This window comes from Scomber scombrus, chromosome 13, assembly GCF_963691925.1.
Source record: "Scomber scombrus chromosome 13, fScoSco1.1, whole genome shotgun sequence".
Lineage (NCBI taxonomy): Eukaryota > Metazoa > Chordata > Actinopteri > Scombriformes > Scombridae > Scomber > Scomber scombrus.
The window spans coordinates 21,601,329-21,623,932 of record NC_084982.1 but is presented as its reverse complement, the minus strand read 5'-3'; the positions used below and the strand labels follow the sequence as shown (position 1 = coordinate 21,623,932).

General features: G+C 40.5%; 1 protein-coding gene across 1 annotated transcript in view; it reads right to left on the bottom strand.

The window, feature by feature from the left end:
• Nucleotides 1–264: 264 nt before the first annotated feature.
• wnt6b (wingless-type MMTV integration site family, member 6b) overlaps nucleotides 265–22,604 on the bottom strand; it is a 26,297-nt gene continuing 3,957 nt past the window's right edge. Inside the window, exons 2-4 of the mRNA XM_062431668.1 lie at nucleotides 13,760–13,980; nucleotides 2,050–2,354; nucleotides 265–736 (exon numbers count right to left, since the gene is read on the bottom strand). Coding sequence (XP_062287652.1) covers nucleotides 275–736; nucleotides 2,050–2,354; nucleotides 13,760–13,980 — 988 coding nt within the window. The 3' untranslated portion in view covers nucleotides 265–274. The remainder of the gene's footprint in view (nucleotides 737–2,049; nucleotides 2,355–13,759; nucleotides 13,981–22,604) is intronic.

Here is a 22,604-nt window from a genome sequence, read left to right as displayed (position 1 = left end):
CTAGTCCCTCTTGCCTTTGTGCTGCACCTCTTACATCTTTCTGGAAAGGTTCTGTCAAAACTCTGGGGAACCATTACCAGAAATTGAGTCACATATAATGTGTGGCATTTTGGCATTATCTGCTCATGACTGGTGCAAAAAGGATCAAGATGCATATCAAAACCCTATCCTTCTTTCAAATCTGCAAAACCAATACAAAAACCTCAAAAAGTAAAAGATGTAATTATAACAAACCAAGTAATTAGACTACTCTTAACTCCAGTTCATCAGTTCATCAGTGACAGAGACTAAGCTCTTTCCGGACCAAGCACTTCTTGCACTGGACTACACAACACCAGTGGAAACGACACAGACAGTTCTCCTCAAACACCACTGATTCCTCCCGGTAGCCACGCTCGCAGCAGAGTAGATCACAGCCGCTGATGTCCATGGCTGTGCTGTTGCACATGCGGCCCCGTGTCCCCAGTGATCCAGTTTTCCGATTTGCCAGGCAAAAATCGGGCGACTCATCTGAGTAAATCAGATCCTGCTTGTCTGGTGGCTTGATGTTCTGGCCGACTGGGATCAGTGTCTTGCCGTCATTGCCGCCCATCACCTTGGAAGCACCGTTGAAGCGCTCTAGTAGGCGGTCGCCTACTTCACGGAAATGAGGCATCTTCTTCCAGCATGTGCGTAAGGTGCACGAGCCTGACAGTCCATGGCACTTGCACTCTGTCCGCATGTACAGCTTCACTGCCTGGGAGAGGAGAATGGGCAAAGGGGTTGGTGGGTTTGGGATTTTTGGTGGTGAGTGGCGGGGGAGAGGAGAGAGGTGAAGGAAGTTGAGAAAAAGACAAGATTAATAAAATGGAAAAAAAGGAGACAAATCAAAGTTTTTGACTTGTACCCTGAAGTGATAAAAGACTGCAGCTGACAAATGACATGTTCTCGGAAAAAGTAATTTATAAATGTGTTTTTATGATATAAGACAGTCAAAGTGACTGGATCTCTCACACACTCTTATATGCATGCGCGCACACACACACACACACACACACACACACACAAACACACTGATAGATAGGTAAGATAAAAGCAGACGCTATTCAGAAGGAATTTAACTCCCAGCCCCCCTCCCCCTCCATGTTGCCTCTGGCCTTCCTACATCTAACAAGCCTTGACAACAGATCATTCACTTATACTGCACATAATTAACCCATCACACACACACACACACACACACACACACACGCACACACACGCACACACATTCACAAAACGTGTACACACATACACATGCATGAATGCACATAAACAGACATTTACACGCATCACAGCACACTTATTTCTCAACCTCTGGGCATTTGTGTGCAGGTCTCCTCTTATGTTCGAAATGGTTTGTTCACTAATGCAACAATTGCACTATATCCCAAAATCCTCCTCTATACCTGTCTTTGACCCGAACCACTGTGAACTTTGTAACTCTGTGTTTTGCTTGTGCATGTGTCAACATTTCTGCAAAAGTGGGTGTAACAAACGGATACCAACAAAACACTCACAGCTAAAAGCAAATATACTCTTGGAGATTTTTTAAACAATACCATAAATTAACATAATTAACTTATTGGAAAAGCTACTACTTTATTCCCACTGTTTTGGTAACATCTTCATCTTAACTCATCGAAGCCATAATTCACTTGGTGTTCATATGAGCAACAAAGAGGAACTTTAAACTTCTACAAGGGCTTTGGAAATGTTAGAAGCGACCTGCCTCGAAGGCTTGAAAACAAAATGTGTGGCACGCTCTTGTTTTTGTGTTTCAGAAACCTGATTCTTGTTAGAATATCAGCTTACGGCGCTACACAAATATGGCCAGAGGCGATGTCTTTCTCTTTTGCATGTTCGTGGAATGATGGGACATTCCACAAGACAAGCAACACCTTTGTAGCTACAATCTTTGAGCATTTGCAGTTCAAATTATGCTTGATTCATTTTTAACTCTACCTTTTGAAGATGTAAACAGACTCTGCACAGACACACTGTAATATTCATTGTGAAACAATTTCTTACCAGTCGCCCAGCTTCATTGTTGTGCAGGTCTATGAGCGTCCTGATGTCGCTTTTGCCCCTTCTCCTCTTGGCATCCATAAACTGTTTCGACTTTTCATAACCAAACTCCACATCATCTCCACAGCCCCCCCACTCCCACTTGACTCCATCCCCCGAGGAAGATGATGATGGTGGCCTCGGAGGTGCTCTGTTCCTGGTCGCCTCACAGCCACACTGCAGTAGATCTCCCATACTACAGGCCTGTGTCACTGCGTGGGTCACACCGGCAGCTGTGATGGCATAAACAAATGCTGTCTCCCGGATATCTAGATAGCAAGAGGAGTAGTTTTAATATGTTTAAATTTGGTTTGCAAAGTGACCAAAATGCAGAGCAGAGTCATTAAAGTGATATACTGACCTGTTATGTTTTTTATACACATGTAAGCAGGCCCACTACTGAAATTAAAACTTGGGATAGGAACTTTTTTCACTCCCATATTGAGGTAAGGTTAATTAAAGCAAAACTTGAACATTTTGGGTGATATGCTTATGAGTTTTTGTGTTAAGAGATAAATTAGAAGATTGATACCATTCTTGTATTTGTCTTCTAAATATGAAGCTACAGCCAGAAGCCGGTTAACTTAGCTTAGCATTTAGACAAAACAAAGGGAAACAGCTAGCCTGGCTCTGTCTGTTCTCAGTTTACACTGTAACACTGTTGGCACACAAATGAGTATGTACTTCCACTTATGCAGAGGAAGTCAGTTGAGTAGGCAGTCCTTCAATGTGGCCCAGGACACATTCGTGTACACACTACTAAAAGAATGTGACCATATGTAGCCCAGACCACCACTGAATGTGGTCTGAATGATCGGATCTCAGTGCCTCCCTAAGTGCGTATTTGGTGCATTCACACCTGTACATAGAGCTACCAACCAACAACCATTTTAATGTCAGGCGTGAACAAGCCCAATATCTCTACTTCATGGAACAGGTTAAAAGCTACTACTACCACTAGACCTCAAGCATCTCTCTCTCATGCACACACCGCAGCTGCTGGTTTATTTCTGGTACAGAGCTTAGCGCTTCTGGTTAAAGGAATGTCCAACCACAACTGCAAATTGATTGTCTGTCGTCACTGGTGGCTTCAGCATCATTCTCACCCTTGGTTCAGCAAGTCTTTAACCTCTGTTATTGCAGCTATTGTCCTTCACTTCACAAGAGACGAGTAGTTATATAAGAATCTGGGAAACCAACTAGCCCAACATAACCACTTTTACGCACATATTTAGTTCTTAACAGGACACAGCAGTGATTTTAAGAGAAAACCTAAATTCATTCATTTGAACTGGAATCATCATGTCATAATCTGAATGATTTTCTGATTTTATTGGCATATTTCAGTTGTTGTTTCAGTTGTTAAAGTAGGCTATAATATTCTCTCTAATATTTCAACACATCCTCATAATGAAACAACCACATAGGTTGATTGTACATACACTCGAGTATGACCCATAGCAACGTTTCCAAAATGACCCATAATAGTGTAATATGCTGTTTTCCAAAATAGGAGTGTAAAATTCTACTTTCCAAAGCTGTTACAAATCACTGTTAAAAAAGAATTATGTTTTATGGTGTGACAACGCTGTGTTTAAGGTCTGGTTAGGTTAAGGCACAAAAAACACTAGGTTAGGGTTAGGAAAAGATCATAGTTATGGCAATCTTCTTCAAACAGTAAAAAAAAAAAAATGTAACACTTAAGGTTGAAAACGAGAAGTGAACATTCTCTCTCTTACAGGAAATCCACTTTATGCCGCCATCCAACTAACCATCCCTGAGTCATAATTACAGCAGCCACTTGTTGGCGTAAACGTAACTATGGGTCCATTGTGCCAGCTGAATTTTCGACCTATACTGTAATTTTTCTTGTGAATGGGCTGAATATCTCCATGACTGTCACAACCCTTGACCACCTCCCATCATGGTCCACTTTGCTTCAAATTTAGTTTTTTATCAACTAAATTCGTATCAAACCATTCCCTTTTTTATTAGTCTTTAGAGTCCTCTAATACCACTACTGGCACTGCTAGATGTAATATGTTCTTGCCAGCGCCAGGGGCTGTTGAAAGGGCAGGTGGTTAAAGGCAGTGAGGCAGCCCAAGCCCTTGAACAGAGATGGCTACCGCTTTTGCCAAGGCAAGCTAACCTTCAAGATGGCGGACCCAGTGTTGTCCAGGTCAGACAAACCTAGGTCACAAAAAAAGTCTTTGCCCATGATGTTGGCCCCATGGCAAGACACTTGGAAAATGAACAATGTGGAGGCTTTCATCTCATAGCGCACAGGGGCGGTGAATGTGCCCACCAAGCCAATTTTACAGCTTCCATAACTATAAAGATCCTCAGTGCCAAAAGTGGGTGACCAGAGTGGAAAGAGCAGCCGGTTGGTAGAATAATTTAGCCGTGATTTTGAAGCTCCTGTGTCCAGCAGTAGTGGCAGGGTTCCACTGTGCTCCACTTAGATGGCCGGGAGATGGCACTCAAAAAATGGATGGTCACTGATGCTAGCAGACCAAGTGAATGTGGTGTTGGACTTGGGCAGAGCAACAGACCCTGGCAAAATGTGTCTGTTTGCCAGAGAGTTGACAACCTTGCCCATTGGCAGGGCAGATCTGGGGTTGGGCACAATGAGAAACCACAATTACCACAGGTTCAGCATGCTGCTGCACCCAGGCATGTTCACCATGGGGCTGTCCTGAGGGACCCGATACTAGGCCCCCATGGATGGCCCTGTCATCTGCATCAGTAGCTTGGGCTGCAAGAGGGAGGGGCTGAAGGGTGCTATTTGTAATGCTAAACCAGCCACAGATTCAAGCTGGAATACTATTTCCATAGCCTTTGCCAGGGTTAAATCGTCAGCAGACATTAGAAGTTTCTCCCTGACTTTTGGGTTATTAGTGTGTTCAGCTAGCTGGCCCGTTACCAGTTCATACTCCAGGTCCCCAAACTTACAGATTCTGGTCATGCCCCTCCGGTCAGGTATGTAATGGTGGACTGACTCACTTGCATGTTGCCCGCACTGGCAGAAAACAATCCACCGGAGCAATGTTATGTGGGGTAGCGAAATATCCAAACAGCTGTGTGACACTTGATTATGTCAGGGCGGGTCAAAGAGTCTGCTGTCCTTCGCTGCCCAGGTTGTGGATGAGCAGGGCTCTCTTCTGGTTGTTGCTAGCATCCGTTAATCTGACAGCTGCAATGAAAGTTTCAAATGATTCATGTCCATAGAACCGGTGGCTCACCAGGGAGGACAAGGAACAGAGAGGGAGGTGGGAGCGGAAACTCCATCCTCCCCGCCAATATTATGTTTAATAACCTGTGGACCGCAACTTCAGTTCACACGATTAACTTTACAACTTCAACAGCTCTCCTGACTTTTTCACAACAACCCTATTTTCGGCAGACCGTTGTAAAACTGCACAGCCATGACTGGTGTGGCTCATACACAACGTGGAGTGGCATGAACCCTTTTACTGTTACTGAGACTGTTCTGTCACAAGCAGCAGGTTTCATTTGGATTGAGTCGAACACTCTGTTGCTAGTAGCAACCTCTACTGGCGTCATTATACAGCAGCTGTTTTACATCCACCATTTTGTCAGATCTGTATCCACGCAAATATTGATAGACAACTTTTATCCAGTGCTTTAAGTGAGCCGGGACACACCGCAGTACCGCCACTTCTAGATAGCACGTCTGCTAGCAGCAAGAGCCTGTTGCTATAGCAATGCCTGTTGATACCGAAGAAAAAGTTGGCAGGTGGACTTTTTTTTTTGTCAAACTGAATCAAACTAAACGCTCAACTTAATTTTTTGTTTTCAGGTGTTTATATCTTACTATTATTGTCGCTGCACCGTTTGCACAGGACAGTTTTTTTTAATATATTTTGGAAAATTCAATGTGCTGCTCGAAGATTAATCTAAACATTATTTACTGCAAAAGTTGGATCACATAGATTCAGAAGCTAATAGAAAATGAAAAAAGTGGTCAAATCTACTAAACAGTATTGGCATTTACAGTTAAAAAGAAACCAAACTGATGACTAGAATAACTACTAGGAGTAAAAGTAACAAGTTTGATTCAAGTTCCTCAAATTTATGTGTGAAGTGTGGCGTTCATGATTCACGATGGAAGTATTTTTTTTAATAAATACATTTTGTGAAAATCGACATTGTCTTCCTATCTTTTATTTACTGTAAAAATTCAGAATATATTACTTGATGATAGGCAGATACGGAACTCCTGACACATGCCAACAGGTGAATTCGGGGAGTACCAGCACTTATTTTTTTCCAATTGAAGCACTGCTTTTATCTACTCTACAGACGCCCTTGTTGAAGTAATTGTCTGTACGTACTCGTAGCTGTTCTGTGATTGTTTATTTGTGAGGTTATAGAATTTAGTTTTTTCTATTAGCTTATTACTAACCAAGCTAGCACTCTAATGTGTTGCTGATACAACATCCTAAGCTACTGTTAGGATAACTTGTGTATTTTGCTCTTTACCTCTACTATTGTGGATGTTTACCAGAGTAATTACAGTGCACTTCCTATAGAGACCTGTTGATCTTAACTGGTGATACTTTGTGTCATCCTGGCATGAACAATATAGTAATAAGTTCATAGCTATTCTTTACTTTTGTGAATTTTGTTTATGGTATCTTTTTACTGATTTGCAATTACCAGCATAGAAATTGTTGTCTACTACTGTTTTCAAAGTTTCTATAATGCTTCCAGTGTAAACCTCAAAGTGCCTTCAACATTTATTTGAGGTATGTTACTTCGTTGCTGTGTACATATACACATAGTGAGGGCAGAAGTGAGACCACAATGGGTAATGAATAAAATCTCTCATCCTTGACGTATTTTGGTTTAGTTTCTTTGGCTCTGTGTTATATGTTAGCCTAAATAGCCCCAGAGGATGCCAGGCCTGGCCCACCATATAGCTGGTATGGAGAAACATTGCAGGACATCAGATAAGGCCTGCATCCTTTCTCTGGCATCGGCAACCTAGGGTACCAGGTATACTGTATCCTGCTGCATGTAGCTGCCCTAGCCCTGGCTCAGGAAAGTGGAAAAATACAGAGACAGGCATAATAATATCTGAATTTAATACAATATGAAATAAGGCCAGCTTTGTCCCTAAAAGAAAAGTGAAACTTGGGGGCTGGAGTGTAAGAACAAGCAAGCAATGGGTTTTGTTGGGGATGTTGATGATTTAAATGGCAGAACACTGCTTAGATGGATGAGAGACTAGGGACTGGGTGTCTGTATGTGTGTGTGTGCGTGCGTGTGTGTTAAAGAGACTGAGAAGGAGAAAAATAATAGCCACTTAGCAGGCCATTGTGTGTGTGTGTGTGTGTGGAGTCTAAGTGAAGGACTTTTATTTCTTAGAGCTGGAAGGCGGTGAGCGTGCAGTCACCACCGTCAACACTGCCAACTCCATATCGCATGATTCAGTGAATGGGATTCATTAGGAATGGTAACACACACACACTCACACACATAGAATGGGTGGCGTGCGACGAGACCTGCACACCCCAGCATGCCGTGATATCAATACCAGCTGTACACCCCAAAACCCAGAGATGTCTCCAATGCAGGCAAAACTGAAGTTTTTGTGTATGTGTGTTGATGCGTGTGTGTGTGTATGTGTGTGTGTAAAGTATTGTTTTGTAGACTAAAAGCATTTATTACATTTCACATTAGTCACCTTGCATAATGTTTGTTTGGGATTGGCTGTCATTGTTGCCAGATTAAATAAATCATTGAATTTTTTCTCTGTGTGACTCTACATGCGCATGGTGGTACATGCAGAGTCTTTCCGCAACTGCGTGTGTGTGTGTATGGCGTGTGCATGCGTGTGCTGTGTACCTTCTTTGCAGCTTAGAGAAGACCACACCTTACTATTCCTGCAGTTCAGCAGAATAGAGCTGAGACATCAATTCAAGATGTGTCATCTCCAAAACATCCCTGTGTCTATTTAGAGACACGTGTGTGAAACATCAGCACACAACTCATTATTGGTACAATATTTCAACAGTAACACAAGCTGTGTCCAAAGCAGCTGGGAGCCTATGTCAAACTGTCCAGATGTCCTGAGAAACACTGCATCTGCTGCAAGAAAATGTCATGAGGAAAATGTCATGTCATGATATATGTAGACTTTTAGCAGGAAATATAAAATTTAACCTAATTCTCATTGCAAAGTGTTTATTGGTTTATTTTTTCCTGCTGAAATGTGAATGATTTGTCAGTAACATGGAGCAAATTAAGAGTGAAACAGAGACAAACAACAGAGAATATTAGGAAATAAAGACGGAGCATGGGGCTGAAAGTGAGGCGGAACACAGAGACAAGAGTATTGTTATGCATAAAAGAAGCTATCAAAAATCGAATGATTTGAGGCACCCTGTTTCATATTTTCCTTGGAGACATGAATTCCAAACAAATTCTCTGCCACGGCGGGTGTCTGGGCCTGTCTACGTCTGCTTCCAATTCCAGAGGGCCCTTCTGCAGGAATTAGCACATATTGTTTTAATACTCTGACTTTTAGGTGATGATACAGGGGGGTCTGGGATGTTAAGTACTCTGTGAAATCACCTCACAGTTCAGATTAGCAGGGGTTGAAAAAATACAAATTTGTTTTCACACAGTGTTAACTCTGAGCATAATCTGTTGTGATGGATTTGGTGACAGCTGCAGTAACTGGTGGTCATGTCAATTAATTTTTCCACATGGAGATCACAAAGATCAGAACCTGCACTGCGGACAGTGGGAGGCAGTCATACACGTCTGTCCGACCAACCAACTCTGCCAGAGATTTATTGGAAGGTAAAATGTTAAAACATTGATTATCAGTAACCATTAATACTTTTTTTGGCTGACTAAATGATCAATTCATCCATTCATTATCTATACTGTACTGCCTGGATTAAATACGCACAGGCGCTGGGAAAACATGCTGACTCCACATAGAAAGGCCATTTCTTACTTCTTTCAGGTCCATTTGGTTACTGGTAACTGAATCCTATTCTGTGTGTCAAAATGTATAAAACCAAAGTGAATCCGACAGCACCCTGCCACCCTCTGATCAGGTGGTCCATCATTATCATCACTTTTTGAGGCAAAATGAAGATGAAGAGGTTTTTTTTTGCTATAATAAATGTACTGTATGCATATTCTGGTAGTTTTTTTTGTCATCGGTGTGTTATAGATCAACTCCAAAACCAAAACCCCCTGAACCACTTTATTTTCCCAGCCTAGCATGAGCGTTCATATTTGTTTAATACATTTCTGAATAAAACAATGGCTCACAAATTAGTAATATTCCAAACAGAGCCATAAAAAATGTGGTATGCAGGTCTAAAAACCACCAACCACAGCACTTTTCTTCTCACTGATGCCAAAACATCTCCTCTTTGAAAACACAAGGGCTTGACATTTATTTCTACTTTGACTTAATCGCCATGTGAAAATACTTTCTGTGCACATGTCCTGATTAGGGCTAATGATTATTTTCATTATCGATCAATCTGTCAATCATTTCCTTGATTATTCAATTTGTTGTTTTATCTATGAAACGTCACAAAAAGGTGAAAAATATCTACCACCTTCTTTCACAGCCTTGTTTTGGGAATACCACATATCTTGTTTTGTCCCGACCAATCCAAAGATATGCACTTACTATCTTAGAGGAAACTGGAGTAAGAAGCTGGATAGATAATTTTGGAATTTTTTTTTTTAAAAATGGCAAATTTATTATCAAAATAGTTGGTGTCTATAAAACACAGTTACATTCACTTACTATAAGTACCAGTTAAATAGAGAGATAACCTAATATGTATGAGTGTGTACACATGTGTATACCTGTCTCTGTACCTGTGAAGATCATTAATAAGAAGCCCAATAAATTCTTTACATTTTGACACAATGATGACTGCTTTAATTATTCTGTAAACTCCTGTAGAACCCAGAGGAAGAGTACTTATTTATTCTACAGCAGTATTATATTTGACACACACACACACACACACACACACACACACACACACACACACACACACACACACACACACACACACACACACACACACACACACACACAATCTATCATGCCCTTCAAAGACGAGCCGCAACATCCCGTATGTGATTGGTAGCATCACTGAATGCTGGCACCGCTCTCACTGCTAACCATTGGCGCTCCAGGGTTTGCATGTTATTTAAACACAGCGGAGATGAAGGAAAAGAGGATAATAACTACCAGTTAATGACGGGACACCAGAAATCTGACCTCTTTTTGAAGCTGACAGTACGTGAAAGGTTCATGTCTAGAGGAGAAAACACTTCGGTTCTGAAGCAAAGTAAGCAGTCATCCTTGTGTAGACATGTTCATTCATTCACACTTCTCACTATAAAGGGTTGAAATGGCAGTGTTTCAGTAATGTTGTGAAATCATCTAAATCCCCTATTATATGAACACACACACACACACACACACACACACACACACACACACACACACACACACACACACACACACCTCTCTCCCCCAGTCTCTCTTTCTAATCTGATGAGTTTACACAAAAGTCTTCAAGTCAAAATGTAAACATTTTATTTCCCTACAGTTGGAGATGGAATGAATTCATTATTATTTTCATCATATAAACATTATATCCCATTATTATCATCAGTTCAGGATCACCTCTCCTTAACCCATTACTGCACCGACAGGCTATACGGTCTGTTTCTTATTCAGATACACATGCTGGCATATGGTTACAAAGAAAAGCCCATTTCGGAGGAAGGTTAGCTAACAAACACACGACACGACATAAGTGCTGTGAGGTCTATGTTTGGATAGTTGATAAAGGTAGCCCGGGGATATTTTTGCTAAGTTGGAGTCAGAAAAGGATGGTTCCGCCAAGCTGGTTGTTCTCCACCCAAACACCCCGTGGCTTTGTTTTCATTGTACAGTTTGGAGGTGTGTGTCTGTATATGACCCACACCATTAAACCACAAAATTCAATCTTCTCTGTCCAGAAATTGATTTCAAAGTTGTACAAAAACAAAAAAGACCTCATCATTACATCTGCTTCAGAATATTTGTTAAGCAGATTAGTAGTATTTACTCAAACAATTCTCCAAATGTTCATGTGAACAGAGAAGGATTTTGTTCTGGCAGCTAATGAAGGAAAAATATTCAGACAAATGAAAGTCTCATTAGAGACTGATGCACCAACATAAAACAGGTTTCAGTTGTAATTTTTCTTTTTACAAACCTACATGGCTTTCCATTCAGAAAGCAATTTTATATCAGGCATCAGCAGTAAAAGCAAAAATCCCCCAGGAGGATTTCAGTGAAACGAGCAAAGGCATGAGGCCGTTAACAATGATGCTTAGAGTTCATTGTAGAGGCTGCTCTCTCGTGAAAAGCATCTATTAAGAGCAGCCACTCCAGATCATGATGACGTGAAAACAGCAGATTCGCACACAGTCAAAGAAATAAAAACTCTGCATCTTCTTCATATTTCAGTAAAAAAAAAAAAGTACAATGTAACCCCTCCAGTCTGTGAAAGTGTTCTGTGTCACTTTGCAGTTACGTTTTCAATTTGCGCTGGGGTGGATTATCTGGAAGCAATATAGTGAGTGCTCCATATTTCACCTGGATTGTCTTGTTTGTCTTTAAATAAAACACTGCATTGTGATATCAGAATAACAGGAAATATACTGCAATCACATACCAATATAAATTGGTTTTAATTACTAACTTAGGTAACTAACCACCAGTTTAAATGAAGTAATTGAGGTCAATGAGGTTAAGTCAGCCACTTGGAGAGAGAGATTGGATTAAATACAAAGCAATACCCAGAAATTATCTTCCCTACTGTTAAGACTCTTTGACATTTACTGGCTCATGATAAACAGCCATTAGGAGTAGATCCAGGTAATTGAGGACAAAGGCTTCAAACAGAGGAGCACTTTGGCTTCTCTTATAGACAGGCAGGAATTTATGATTAATTGCTAGTCTGTCTCTACTGGTAGATTCTTCTCTTTTCCCCCTCTCTTCTTCTGTTTTTTTCAGTATATTTTTCTGTCTTCATTCAGTTGTTTTTTTTTCTTTCACTCTCTTTCCGTCAGACACTTGCAACACTGGAAGTGTTGTAATCTCAAAAAAGATAAGCAATAAAAACAAATGAGTATTTTACGTCCTTAACGGAACGTGAAAATTATATGCACGGTGCCCTTACACAGTCTTATATAAAGAAATTGTAAGATGGAAAAGTAATACAGTTTTGATGTGAAACAAGTTACGAGTCAAAATTTGAACAATTCAGAGTAAAATTTAAAATATGAATGCGTGTATTATGGCATGGAAGATTTGCAAATAAGAAGAAACCTGTGTGTTCCTCTTGCTTGTGAGGTTAATGATAGGTGAGCACAACATTTCAGTGTGCACATCTTCCAGGAATGAGGCCCAGAATGGCTTTAATAACATGTTTGACACATTTTTTGCTGTACATTAATATTAGATATTCCCTGTTTGTTGACTAAACACACAGATAAAGGCTCCCTGTCATACGAGTTAAAGAAGAGACAGGCATCTCTCTATGAATCTAATCATACAAGAGAAAAACCAACACAGTAATTGCATGAGACCCAGCAGTGACCCAACATCAGCTATATTACAGACATCAAAGAGCTGGAGGAAGATGTTAAAAGATCTTAAGAGAGATGTTAAGAGAAAAGGCAATTTTAGCTGATCACTTCAAGCGTGCCCAATCTGATGAAGAGGAGAGTCAGTCAAGTGTGAATATGTCTGGTCTGAAATACAACAGCTGCCCTTGTCTGTTGGACTGCCATTAGACAGGGATCTGACCTCAAGTTGGCGTAAGGCAGCCGGCTGCGGTCATGAGGTCATGGGTTCAGATCCTAAGGTACTGGTGGCTGAGAAATGGGACATGACAGTATTTGTTTTATTTTTTTTAATACAGGGATTTAAAACCGTTTGAAAAGCCATTAGAAGGATTGATGGAGAGAGACAATAAGATGGAGATGAGAATAAATATCTCTTCCATCAGCCACATCTAGATCAAGTGTAAAAATCCATAAAACTGAGTCACATGCAAGTGTTTTCATTTTTAAACATGTGCCTTACCAAATCCAAATGACTACTATGATCTGTTCAGTGTAATTTGGTTGATGCAAATACTTCTTTAGCCCGTTTATACCATTGCAAAAATGTATTTTAATACCTTGTTTAGACAAATTCCTGATAAAGTTTGTGTTTAAGGAATAGTTAGACATTTTTCTTTCAGGGGTAGCTGAAAAGATTGACACCAGTCTTGTGTTTGTCCATTCAAGATGAAGCTACAGAAAACTTAGCATAAAGACTATAACAACAGAAAAAAGTTAGTCTAGTCTTGTCCAAAAAAAGAAATCAACCTACGACACCTCTAAAGCTAACTATAAATGTTTTATCTCGTATTTATTGCAGTAATCCGTGAAAGTCACAACACTAGGCCAATAAATATATTGTACATATACATTTTAATTATAGTTTCAAGTAGATACAAATGGCACCCTATACTAGATTAACGTTAAAACACAGGAGGGAAATAGATGTCATCATAGAAGCAAAAACTGAACATGCAGTATTCATTTCTTCCTCACTCACCTTGCTGCAGTATTTTGCCAAAGTACTTGTTGTGGCTGGTGCAGTTCCATCGGCGGTATCTGAACTGGTACTGGCACTCTCTTACACCCAGCCTGGCTCCTTTGGCCACCTCGTTGACAATCTCTGGCTGAGTCTGACACAGCTCAGCCTGCTTCCCCGCCAAACGCTTCGCCTTCCTGCATATGCTGTTGGGATCCATCACCAGCGGACTGCCCACCGCCCTAGAAAGGTTTAAACAACATCAGAGAAAAGAACAATCTCTCAGTAACATGTCAACAACATAAGGTTCACACTGCTCTTTTTGTTGAGCAACACCTGTTAACTTAATCACACGGTAAACACTGTGTCTGCACTCATCAGCAGCCACAAACCAAATGCAAGCTACGTTTTCTCTGCGGCTGCCAAGTCTGCCAACTTTACGGACCACTTCTCAGCCGAGGCGACAATGTGCTTTTTGAGTAGGCACGTGGGAGACAACAGAGCACAGTTTCCCAGAGGGATCTTAGCTCTGACGTCAGCTTCAAAAATCTGTTTTTTTGCTGTTGGACTGCACTCGGGAGAACTGTGTGGTCCTCACAAAGTTGGAAGTCAAACAGTTGGTCTCTTAACAGACAAGCCGTTTACAGTTGATCTTAATGCTAAGTTGATTTTTGGTAAACCAGAAGATTTGGAATAAAGAAGAAGTTTCCAGATGATACAGTTTCCCTGTAGATTTTTTAGCAGTTAAGACCATCACCACTTAAACCACAAATATCCCTCAAATCAGTATTTAAAAAAAAAAAAAAAAAGTCCCAGTGTAGATATTACATTACTAAAAAGAAGGAAAAAAAGAATGTTTAAATGTGTGGCAAAATCAATCAAACATGTGACATGTATTTCAAATATTTGAAACATTAAAAATGCATGTACACATATCATGTGTTTGATGAATATGGACCCCAGACCTCCTCTATAGCTAAGACAGATGAGTATATGTAATGTGGATAAATAGTTTATTCTAACTCTTAATGGGAAATATGGGTTTGGCTTTACGACTGAAAAACACTGCCAGCATCTGTGGCGACTTCAGTGGCATAACAGGAAAGTGACTTTATGAGATGATTTTATTTCTTTTCTGTCCTCCATTCTTTTCCTCCTCCTTTTGCCTGAGCTGTCCCCAACTCATCCCCTCTATGCTGTTAACCCTCTTTCCCTTTCACTTACATCCACCTCTCTCTTGCCTCCACAGTTGACTTTTAGCCATAACTTTACCATGAAATAGGAGTCCGAAGGGTATGCATGAAAGAGAGAGGGAGAGAAAAAGAAAGCGAGAGTGAGCGAAAGACTGCCTTATAGGTTTTCATTCAGCCTTGTCCTTGTTAATCTCACCACCTGATATCATTCATCTGCTTTGTGAGTTTGTTTTCAGAAGCAGAACAAACACTCTTGCCAATCCCCTCTCCTGGCGGTCTAATACCAAGCAAGACATTTGCACACACACACACAAACATGCGCATTCATCCTTGCACGTTTAGTCCTTGTTCTCAGCCAGATGCACACAAGCACATTGTGAACAGACTTGTATCTTCCGCCCTCAATTCAACATACAAGAGTATGCATAAGTTATATGAAAACGTATGTCTTTTAATTTGAATAAAGTTATGTATGTGGTAGACTAACATATCAACACATACAGTGGCTGCATTTGAATCAAAAAACCATTCATAGGGAATTTTGTGTCAACCTCTTTGCCAATAATGTCATTGAGAGGGAGCTCCAGAGGCAAACTGCCCAAATACTGTTAATATTTATAATGGCAGATAGCATGGTTTACAGTTATGGTTTCATTGTAATCCATTCTAATAATTCAATTTGTCTGAAGATTAGAAGTAAAAGTACCTAATCCCACAACGTATGCTGGATATGTGGTGTATAATGTGAAAATCTGGAAATCATAGTTAAAGATAATGAATACACTGTCACATAAACATACATGCATGCGTGCATGTACTTTATAAAAGGTCCTTTTGTTTACATATATCTGCACAGTTTCTAAGGACACCCACTGCTGCATTCCTTCTATGAGTATTGTAAGTGTATTGACAACATTACTATGGAAACAATGCTGTATTTTCAATACAGGTGTTCTGTGTACACGGTACGTGTTTCTCAAGTGTGTATGTGTATGGCAGTCACACAGATAATTAAAACACACAGACACAGTCTGTATGTGTTACTGTAATTAGTGGGTGCCGGTACAATACTTAGCAACACACACTCCCTCTTGACAACCACTTATTATCTACCTACTTCCATGAGGATGTGTGTGTGTGAGAAAGTGAGACAGAGAGGGGGGGGAGTGATGTTCATGCATTCAAGTGTATTTCTATGCAGTATGTTCTGGTTTTTATGGATGTGAGAGAGATCATCTTTGTTTGCTTGTTTGTACCTACATGTGTGTGTGTGTTTGTGTGCGTATGTGTGTGCATGTACCAGGGGCAGAGCTGGGTAGCCAGTTCTGTCAGCAGCTCACAAAAGCCAGCCTGGTTTTTACAATGGGAGGTGTAGAGCTGTAAAACTAGTGAATGTACTGGATGAAGTTTTGTTCTGAGTCCTGGAAGTGAAAGGCAGAGTCTTTAACAATGAGAGAGAAAAGTTGCCTCTTTCAGCACAAAAGCAGATCCTGCACAGTGGAATGGTGAAAGAGTTAAAGATTATTTTGTGGAAAAGCAGCTGTTACGACGATAATAATAGATAATTGTAAAACAGCATATTTTGTTTATATGTCCACTTTGTGACTTACAGTATATTAAAGAAAAATCAATCTAAAAAAGATAAGTGGTGAATTTGGCAAATAAACCAGTATTGTACACTGTTACCTGAGTGGTTTGGGCTTTCACAAAAAAACATGCCTAACACATCCTTAAAATGTTGTGTTGGGCCAGTTTTGAAACTGTATATTAGATTTTATTCCCTTACTACTGTCATCACAGGGAGCAATATGTCATTTTTCCCAGTGCGTCAGAGTTCATAGTCTCCGCCTCACATACAGACGTTTCTCTCTGTGCGATCAGCGCAAGTTCACATGGATCTCTTTATTAAGGTTTCACGCTTGACGTTTGGCACCTGAGACAGGTCACAACACATAACCACAGTAAATTCACATACTGGCATCTGCTTTTATCTTGGGTAGCATATCATACAACTTAAGTTATTTTAACAGTATCTTCCTGAGCCTAAAAGGCTGCAATACAGTCATGGGAGAAAAAATTGACTAACCAGAGCAGAGGAAGAAACAACAGCAGTCCTCCAACTGTTTCTGATAGCTGCCCTTTGTTTAAGTGAAGGGACAGTGGTCTATGAGTTTTTACAATTAAGACAAAAGTAATGTAGTATGTAGGTAAAACGATATAAAATGTGCTTTTCCTTTTTTTACACAACAGAGTGAAATCATCCCTTCATTTTGGCTGAACGCTGTTCTCATAATCCCCCTTGTACCATCTTGAATATAAGTTTAGAAACAGGGCATGAGGAGTATTAGAGTGAACTGAGGTGAAAGAGTACATCACTGGCGAAATACCCAAAAATGGGGTGCATTAATTGGATAATAGGATGACTTTAAGCCCAGCATTCTTGCCCTTGTTTGGGGTTCAGTACATAAAAGTGTGCATCCCTGCAAGGTAGAGAATGAGAATCCAAAAGGTGCTAAGAAAAGCAGAGAAAAGCATGAATGCAGAAAGAAAATGAGAGTTATTGTGACGATTACATTTGTTAATTTGAAGGGAGACCTGAAGAGCTTCATGTGTTTGCACAGCACACAATGAATTACTTAACACATCAGTATATCATTCATGCAAGTTACATGCAGTATTGTGTACTTTCTTACTTCTCTCTCTTTTGGTTTTCATGGAGCAGTAACAGACATAATGGTGAATTAATTTGAATCTTAAAAAACGTGACTTTGTGTCACTTTCATTGTATTTGGTTGAAATAAACCAAAATCTGTGCATTGTGAGTCCAGCAATGTTATAGGAGGGTCATGCTCAATTAGTGGAGCACTAAACAAATAAAGAACAGATTCTACTGCCTCATATAAAAGGAACCCTTAAATAATGATAATAAGATGTGTCAGGTATATGTGCGTACTTGCAAATACATGCAGTTTGCACTCACAGTCTTGCATATACACACAGACATGCACATTTGTCCAAACAGGTGCACTCGCTGCTGTGCAGACATGCAACACAGATAAAAGCTCATACACTTATGAGAAGGAACTACAAAGCCAGACAGTAATCAGATCATCTCAACGCAAAGTGCCACTGTTCTTCAGCCTGCTCATTTTATGATACGGCTCCTGAACAGAAAACAAAACACTGACAAGGATATGCAGCCATTGATATCATCAGGTCCTTTCAGGACACACTGTCTCGCATGAGTAGTTCTTCATGATGATAAAGTCCCAAAACACAGACAGAGGTTCATAAGGTGAGAGATAAAACAGACAAAGTAACAAAAACACCCAAATCAAAAGCACTGATAGCAGGACTATACATGCTGCTGCCACCTGCAACAAGATAACAGCAGGTCCCATCCCAAATCTGAACTACAAAGGTTGTCTGCAATATTCTGATATGGCCATGTAGTTTTTCATTGATTGCATAGACTGATAAAAATTTAATTAGCTCACAAAAGTGATCCATTAACATTTAATTGTTTCAAAAACATACAATTTAGTAAACAAACAATCTATTAAAAGCCTTGTTATTCATGTTATAGATCGAAATTAGAAAAAAAACTTCAAGTGAAAGTTTCAAATAAAGATATCAGAAATAGATACCACATTCAGTGTTTCTTGGGCCACATGTGGGTCAGAAAGAGATTAAACTCTGGTGCTCAGAGCGACCTCAGGTTTCATTAAGGATCTCACAGCACCATAGATAAATTGCTGTACTGTAACCAAGCCCTTCTTTTTTTTCACTCCACCCATGAATGGGTGAATTTCATCCCTCCTTAATCCCTCAAGTATGTTGGAGATGAAGACAGTCACGACAAGCGCTAGTCTGAGATGCCAGAGAAAGAGAGAGAGAGAGAGAGAGAGAGAGAGAGAGAGAGAGAGAGAGAGAGAGAGAGAGAGAGAGAGAGAGAGAGAGAGAGAGGGGAGAGAGAGAGAGAGAGAGAGAGAGAGAGAGAGAGAGAGAGAGAGAGAGAGAGAGAGAGAGAGAGAGAGAGAGAGAGAGAAAACAGGTCGAAAAAAGGCAGAGAGGGAGAGGGTGGTGAGGGGTTCAATGTGTGATACCAAGGAGACAAAATCAGACAAAAAGAGATAAAGCAAGAAGATAAAGGAATGGAGATGGAACATTTTGTAAAAAATGGGAAGATGTTGGCGTGCCCTGGTGGTCTAGTGGTTAAGCCATGCCATATAATCGCAGCGTCCCTGGTTCGAATCCAGCAAGGGATCTATGCTGCAGGTCATTCCCCTCTCTCTTTCCCCATTTCCTGTCCACCTCTCTGCCAGCTACTGTCTAAATAAAGGCAAAAAAAAACCATAAAAAAAAGAAGGGAAGATGTCTGAAACAAATTTTATGAGAGGGAACTACAATGGAACAAATTCAGCACCTTGCCAGAGTCCTTGAATGGACAGTGTGAGAGGGTCACTGTGCGCTCAACTACTACTTTTCATGACTTAGCAGTCTGTGATATGTTTCATCCTGCTGTGTTTGCTGATACAAGGTAAAACAAGGTTGAGAACAATAAGATTCGTCAAAATAAAAAGTTTCAGCACTCATAATTTGTAATGCACCCAATTTAAATGGTCGCAATAAAGTGTGACCAACGGGAAACCAACACCACCGAACCAATTTCACATAAGAAAAACATCCAACATTTGTTTGGTTTTAACAACTTGTTACTGTGGCACACCCAAAGGCACTGACAGGCCAAAGACAAAATTTCTTCAAGAATGGATTTATTTAGCAGGAGTGTGAAGTTGTTATACTCTGATGTGATTTGTGGAGCTTAACTTTAGCTATGAAATATAGAAAGCAGAGTTAGTCCAGTTGATAGGAAGGCTACTGCTTTCTCATCTAAAGAGAATCTCTGAGTGTGACTGACAGTAGTGAAGTACTGGTAAATTGAGTGTGAGATAGCCCTGTTAACTTAATAATTAGTTTTAGATTTCTTTTAACATAATTCAATTGGTAATGATAGCAAGCAGCCTTTGGCAAGCTGTGGTATGTTAGTTACTTTAACTTTAAGGATTTTAGCTGCTTCTGCCTTTGTCAGTGATATCTGTAGCAAACTAAAGAGGCATGAATGTTAAGACAATTCAAGACATTGGTAAAGATATATGCAGTATTAACAGCTTGAAAAGTACAGATAAATTGCGGTGCGTCTCATTACTGTACTTCTTCACCATGAGTGTGTTATTGTGCCAATACAGCATCACAGTCTTTAATACTGAAAGAAGTAGGCTTTTTCAATACTGTCAGTAATGTTATCAACAAAATGTTAATGGCCACAGAAAAAAGGTTTTCTGTTGGCCCCTCTGGTGTTTCTGTCAGAAGTGATTCATTTGTCAAAGTTGACAGATCTTTACCAGATACCATTTCTGCAAACTCCAACATTTGTCCTGTTATTTATTGGGAAATCTCACTTGCTCACCATCGCAGGCATCATGACAAAGAAAGCAGATCAGACAACTTTGGCGAGTTCTGATTTATTATATGAACAGTCAGAAAGAACAGGAACACTCCAAAAGCTCTGCTATATGTAGTAATCAGCAAGGAATCAAAGCTGACAACATCGCATTAAGGCTACATTAGCTGGCGCTTACATTTCTAGCTATCTTCTGCCAACTCCAAAAGCCTCGACAACTGTTTTTGCCCCTGTTCGTCAAAGTATACGGGCATTTTTAGATTTCTTGGACCGTGTTTTGCCCACTGCCCTGTGTATGTCTGGCACCGGCACATGGTGGAGTATGCTTCCATGCACAGCCCCACACACATACAAACACATAAAATACACAATTTAGTACAGTACCTGATGCCAAACCCACATCGTCATTTAATCTTTATCTGTGCCCATCTCCCTGGTTCTGATTAGACATCTAGCCTTTCAGACCAGGAGTGGGGTGGAAGAGATACGATCTGTTACAATGAGACTCTCTTCTGGTGATGATGGCAGTTCTGAGTGTACCAGAGAGTGTGTGTCTGTGTGTGTAAACCTATGACCGAATTAGTGCATTTGTACATCTTTGAGTGCATGTTAAACAGATTAAGCAGGATCCACTGGTTAGAGATGAATTTGGACTGACACACGTATAAACACACAAACGCAGTGTGTGTGCACCTGTGGGTCTGTGGCACACTCCAGGCGGGCTGTCCGCCAAACTGTGGCTTTCACACACAGAGAGACACACACACACACAAACACACACACATATGGAGCAAAGTTGGCCCTGCTAAGCACTGCAGTCAAAACCACTATAAGAGAGCAAAGACATTCCTCACTCCTCTGAGTCTCTGCTCTCAAGCCAAATGATTAGAGCGCTCTAATCAGTAGAGGCTCTGAAAGGACAGCTATCTCCGAACATTTCATCTCTCTCACTCTTTGCCTCTCACAGTAGCTCACTCTCTCTCTCTCTCTCTTCCTTCAGCGACAACGTATCTATATGATAGGTATTTTCCTTTCAAAAGACAAGTATGGCTAAAGACAGACAGATAGAGACATTGAAGAGGAGCAAGCATGAGACGGAGAAAAAGAAATGTACGATGGTATGTCCAGCAGCTTTCAACAGAGAGCATCATTGTCCTGGCAGACGAGGGGAACAACCCACAGGTGTGGTTTCACCCTAGCTGCACCACAGTCCGCCACTGTGTGTGTGTGAGAGCCAGTGAACAAGTGAGTGAGTGAGTGAAAGAAGATGACAACATATGTCAGTAGGGATGAAAAGGAAGTAGCTGGTTTCATAGTGTTGATTCCCTTAATCCACTACAGCTTAATTTAAAATAAATGTCCCGTATGCAATGTCAGGAGACGGTTGACATGCAGAGCAGTACAGAAATGGGCAACCGACATTGAGTGAATTTTGACATGTAGTGGAACAATGTACTGTTAATGTACATATTTTATTTGTATGATATATATCCTGTATGTCCACAATTTTTAATGAAAGTACCTCCCATTTTGAATTTAATTCAGCTCAGGTACATGACAGGATCTTGCCAAGTAGACCAAGATTTTACAGTGTAAAGTGCCTCTCATTGCCTTTTCCTTTTCCACTCCAAAGCTGAGTCACAGCACAGTTCAGCTGCAGAGCAGAACCCCTCTGGCTAATAGTGACGCTAATGTGATGGTAATACTTCAAGACCACTTTATGATGGCCGGTTTGTATACAAACACACTAGTAGAAGGAGAAGCAGACTCAGATGCCTGTTAGTGTAGACACTGAGCAGCTGGCTCTTAAAGGCTTTTACTCTCCAACAACTCACTAGCCTACAATTACCTACTTATGTGATATTCTCCTGTTAGGCGAGCATGTAAGATGTGTGTCATTGTCTTATGGTAATGTGTTGCCTGCCTTATGGTAAAGTTTTAACAACCAAATTAATGTTTATTAGCATGGTAATGGATAATCCCATGTTAACAAAGTTGTTAGACGGACTTTGGCAAGAGGTGTCTATTTCTTCCAGTGTCCAGCACAGGGATGTTGACGGTTAAGCTTTAATCAGTTAACTGTCGTAAATATTTTTGATCAGTTACACGTACTAGGGTTGAGTACTGAACTTGTAATTTCACATTATTCACATTAGATCGATCAGTGCCAAATTTCGGTATCTTGCAGGACTGAGAGTGAGTGCAGCCT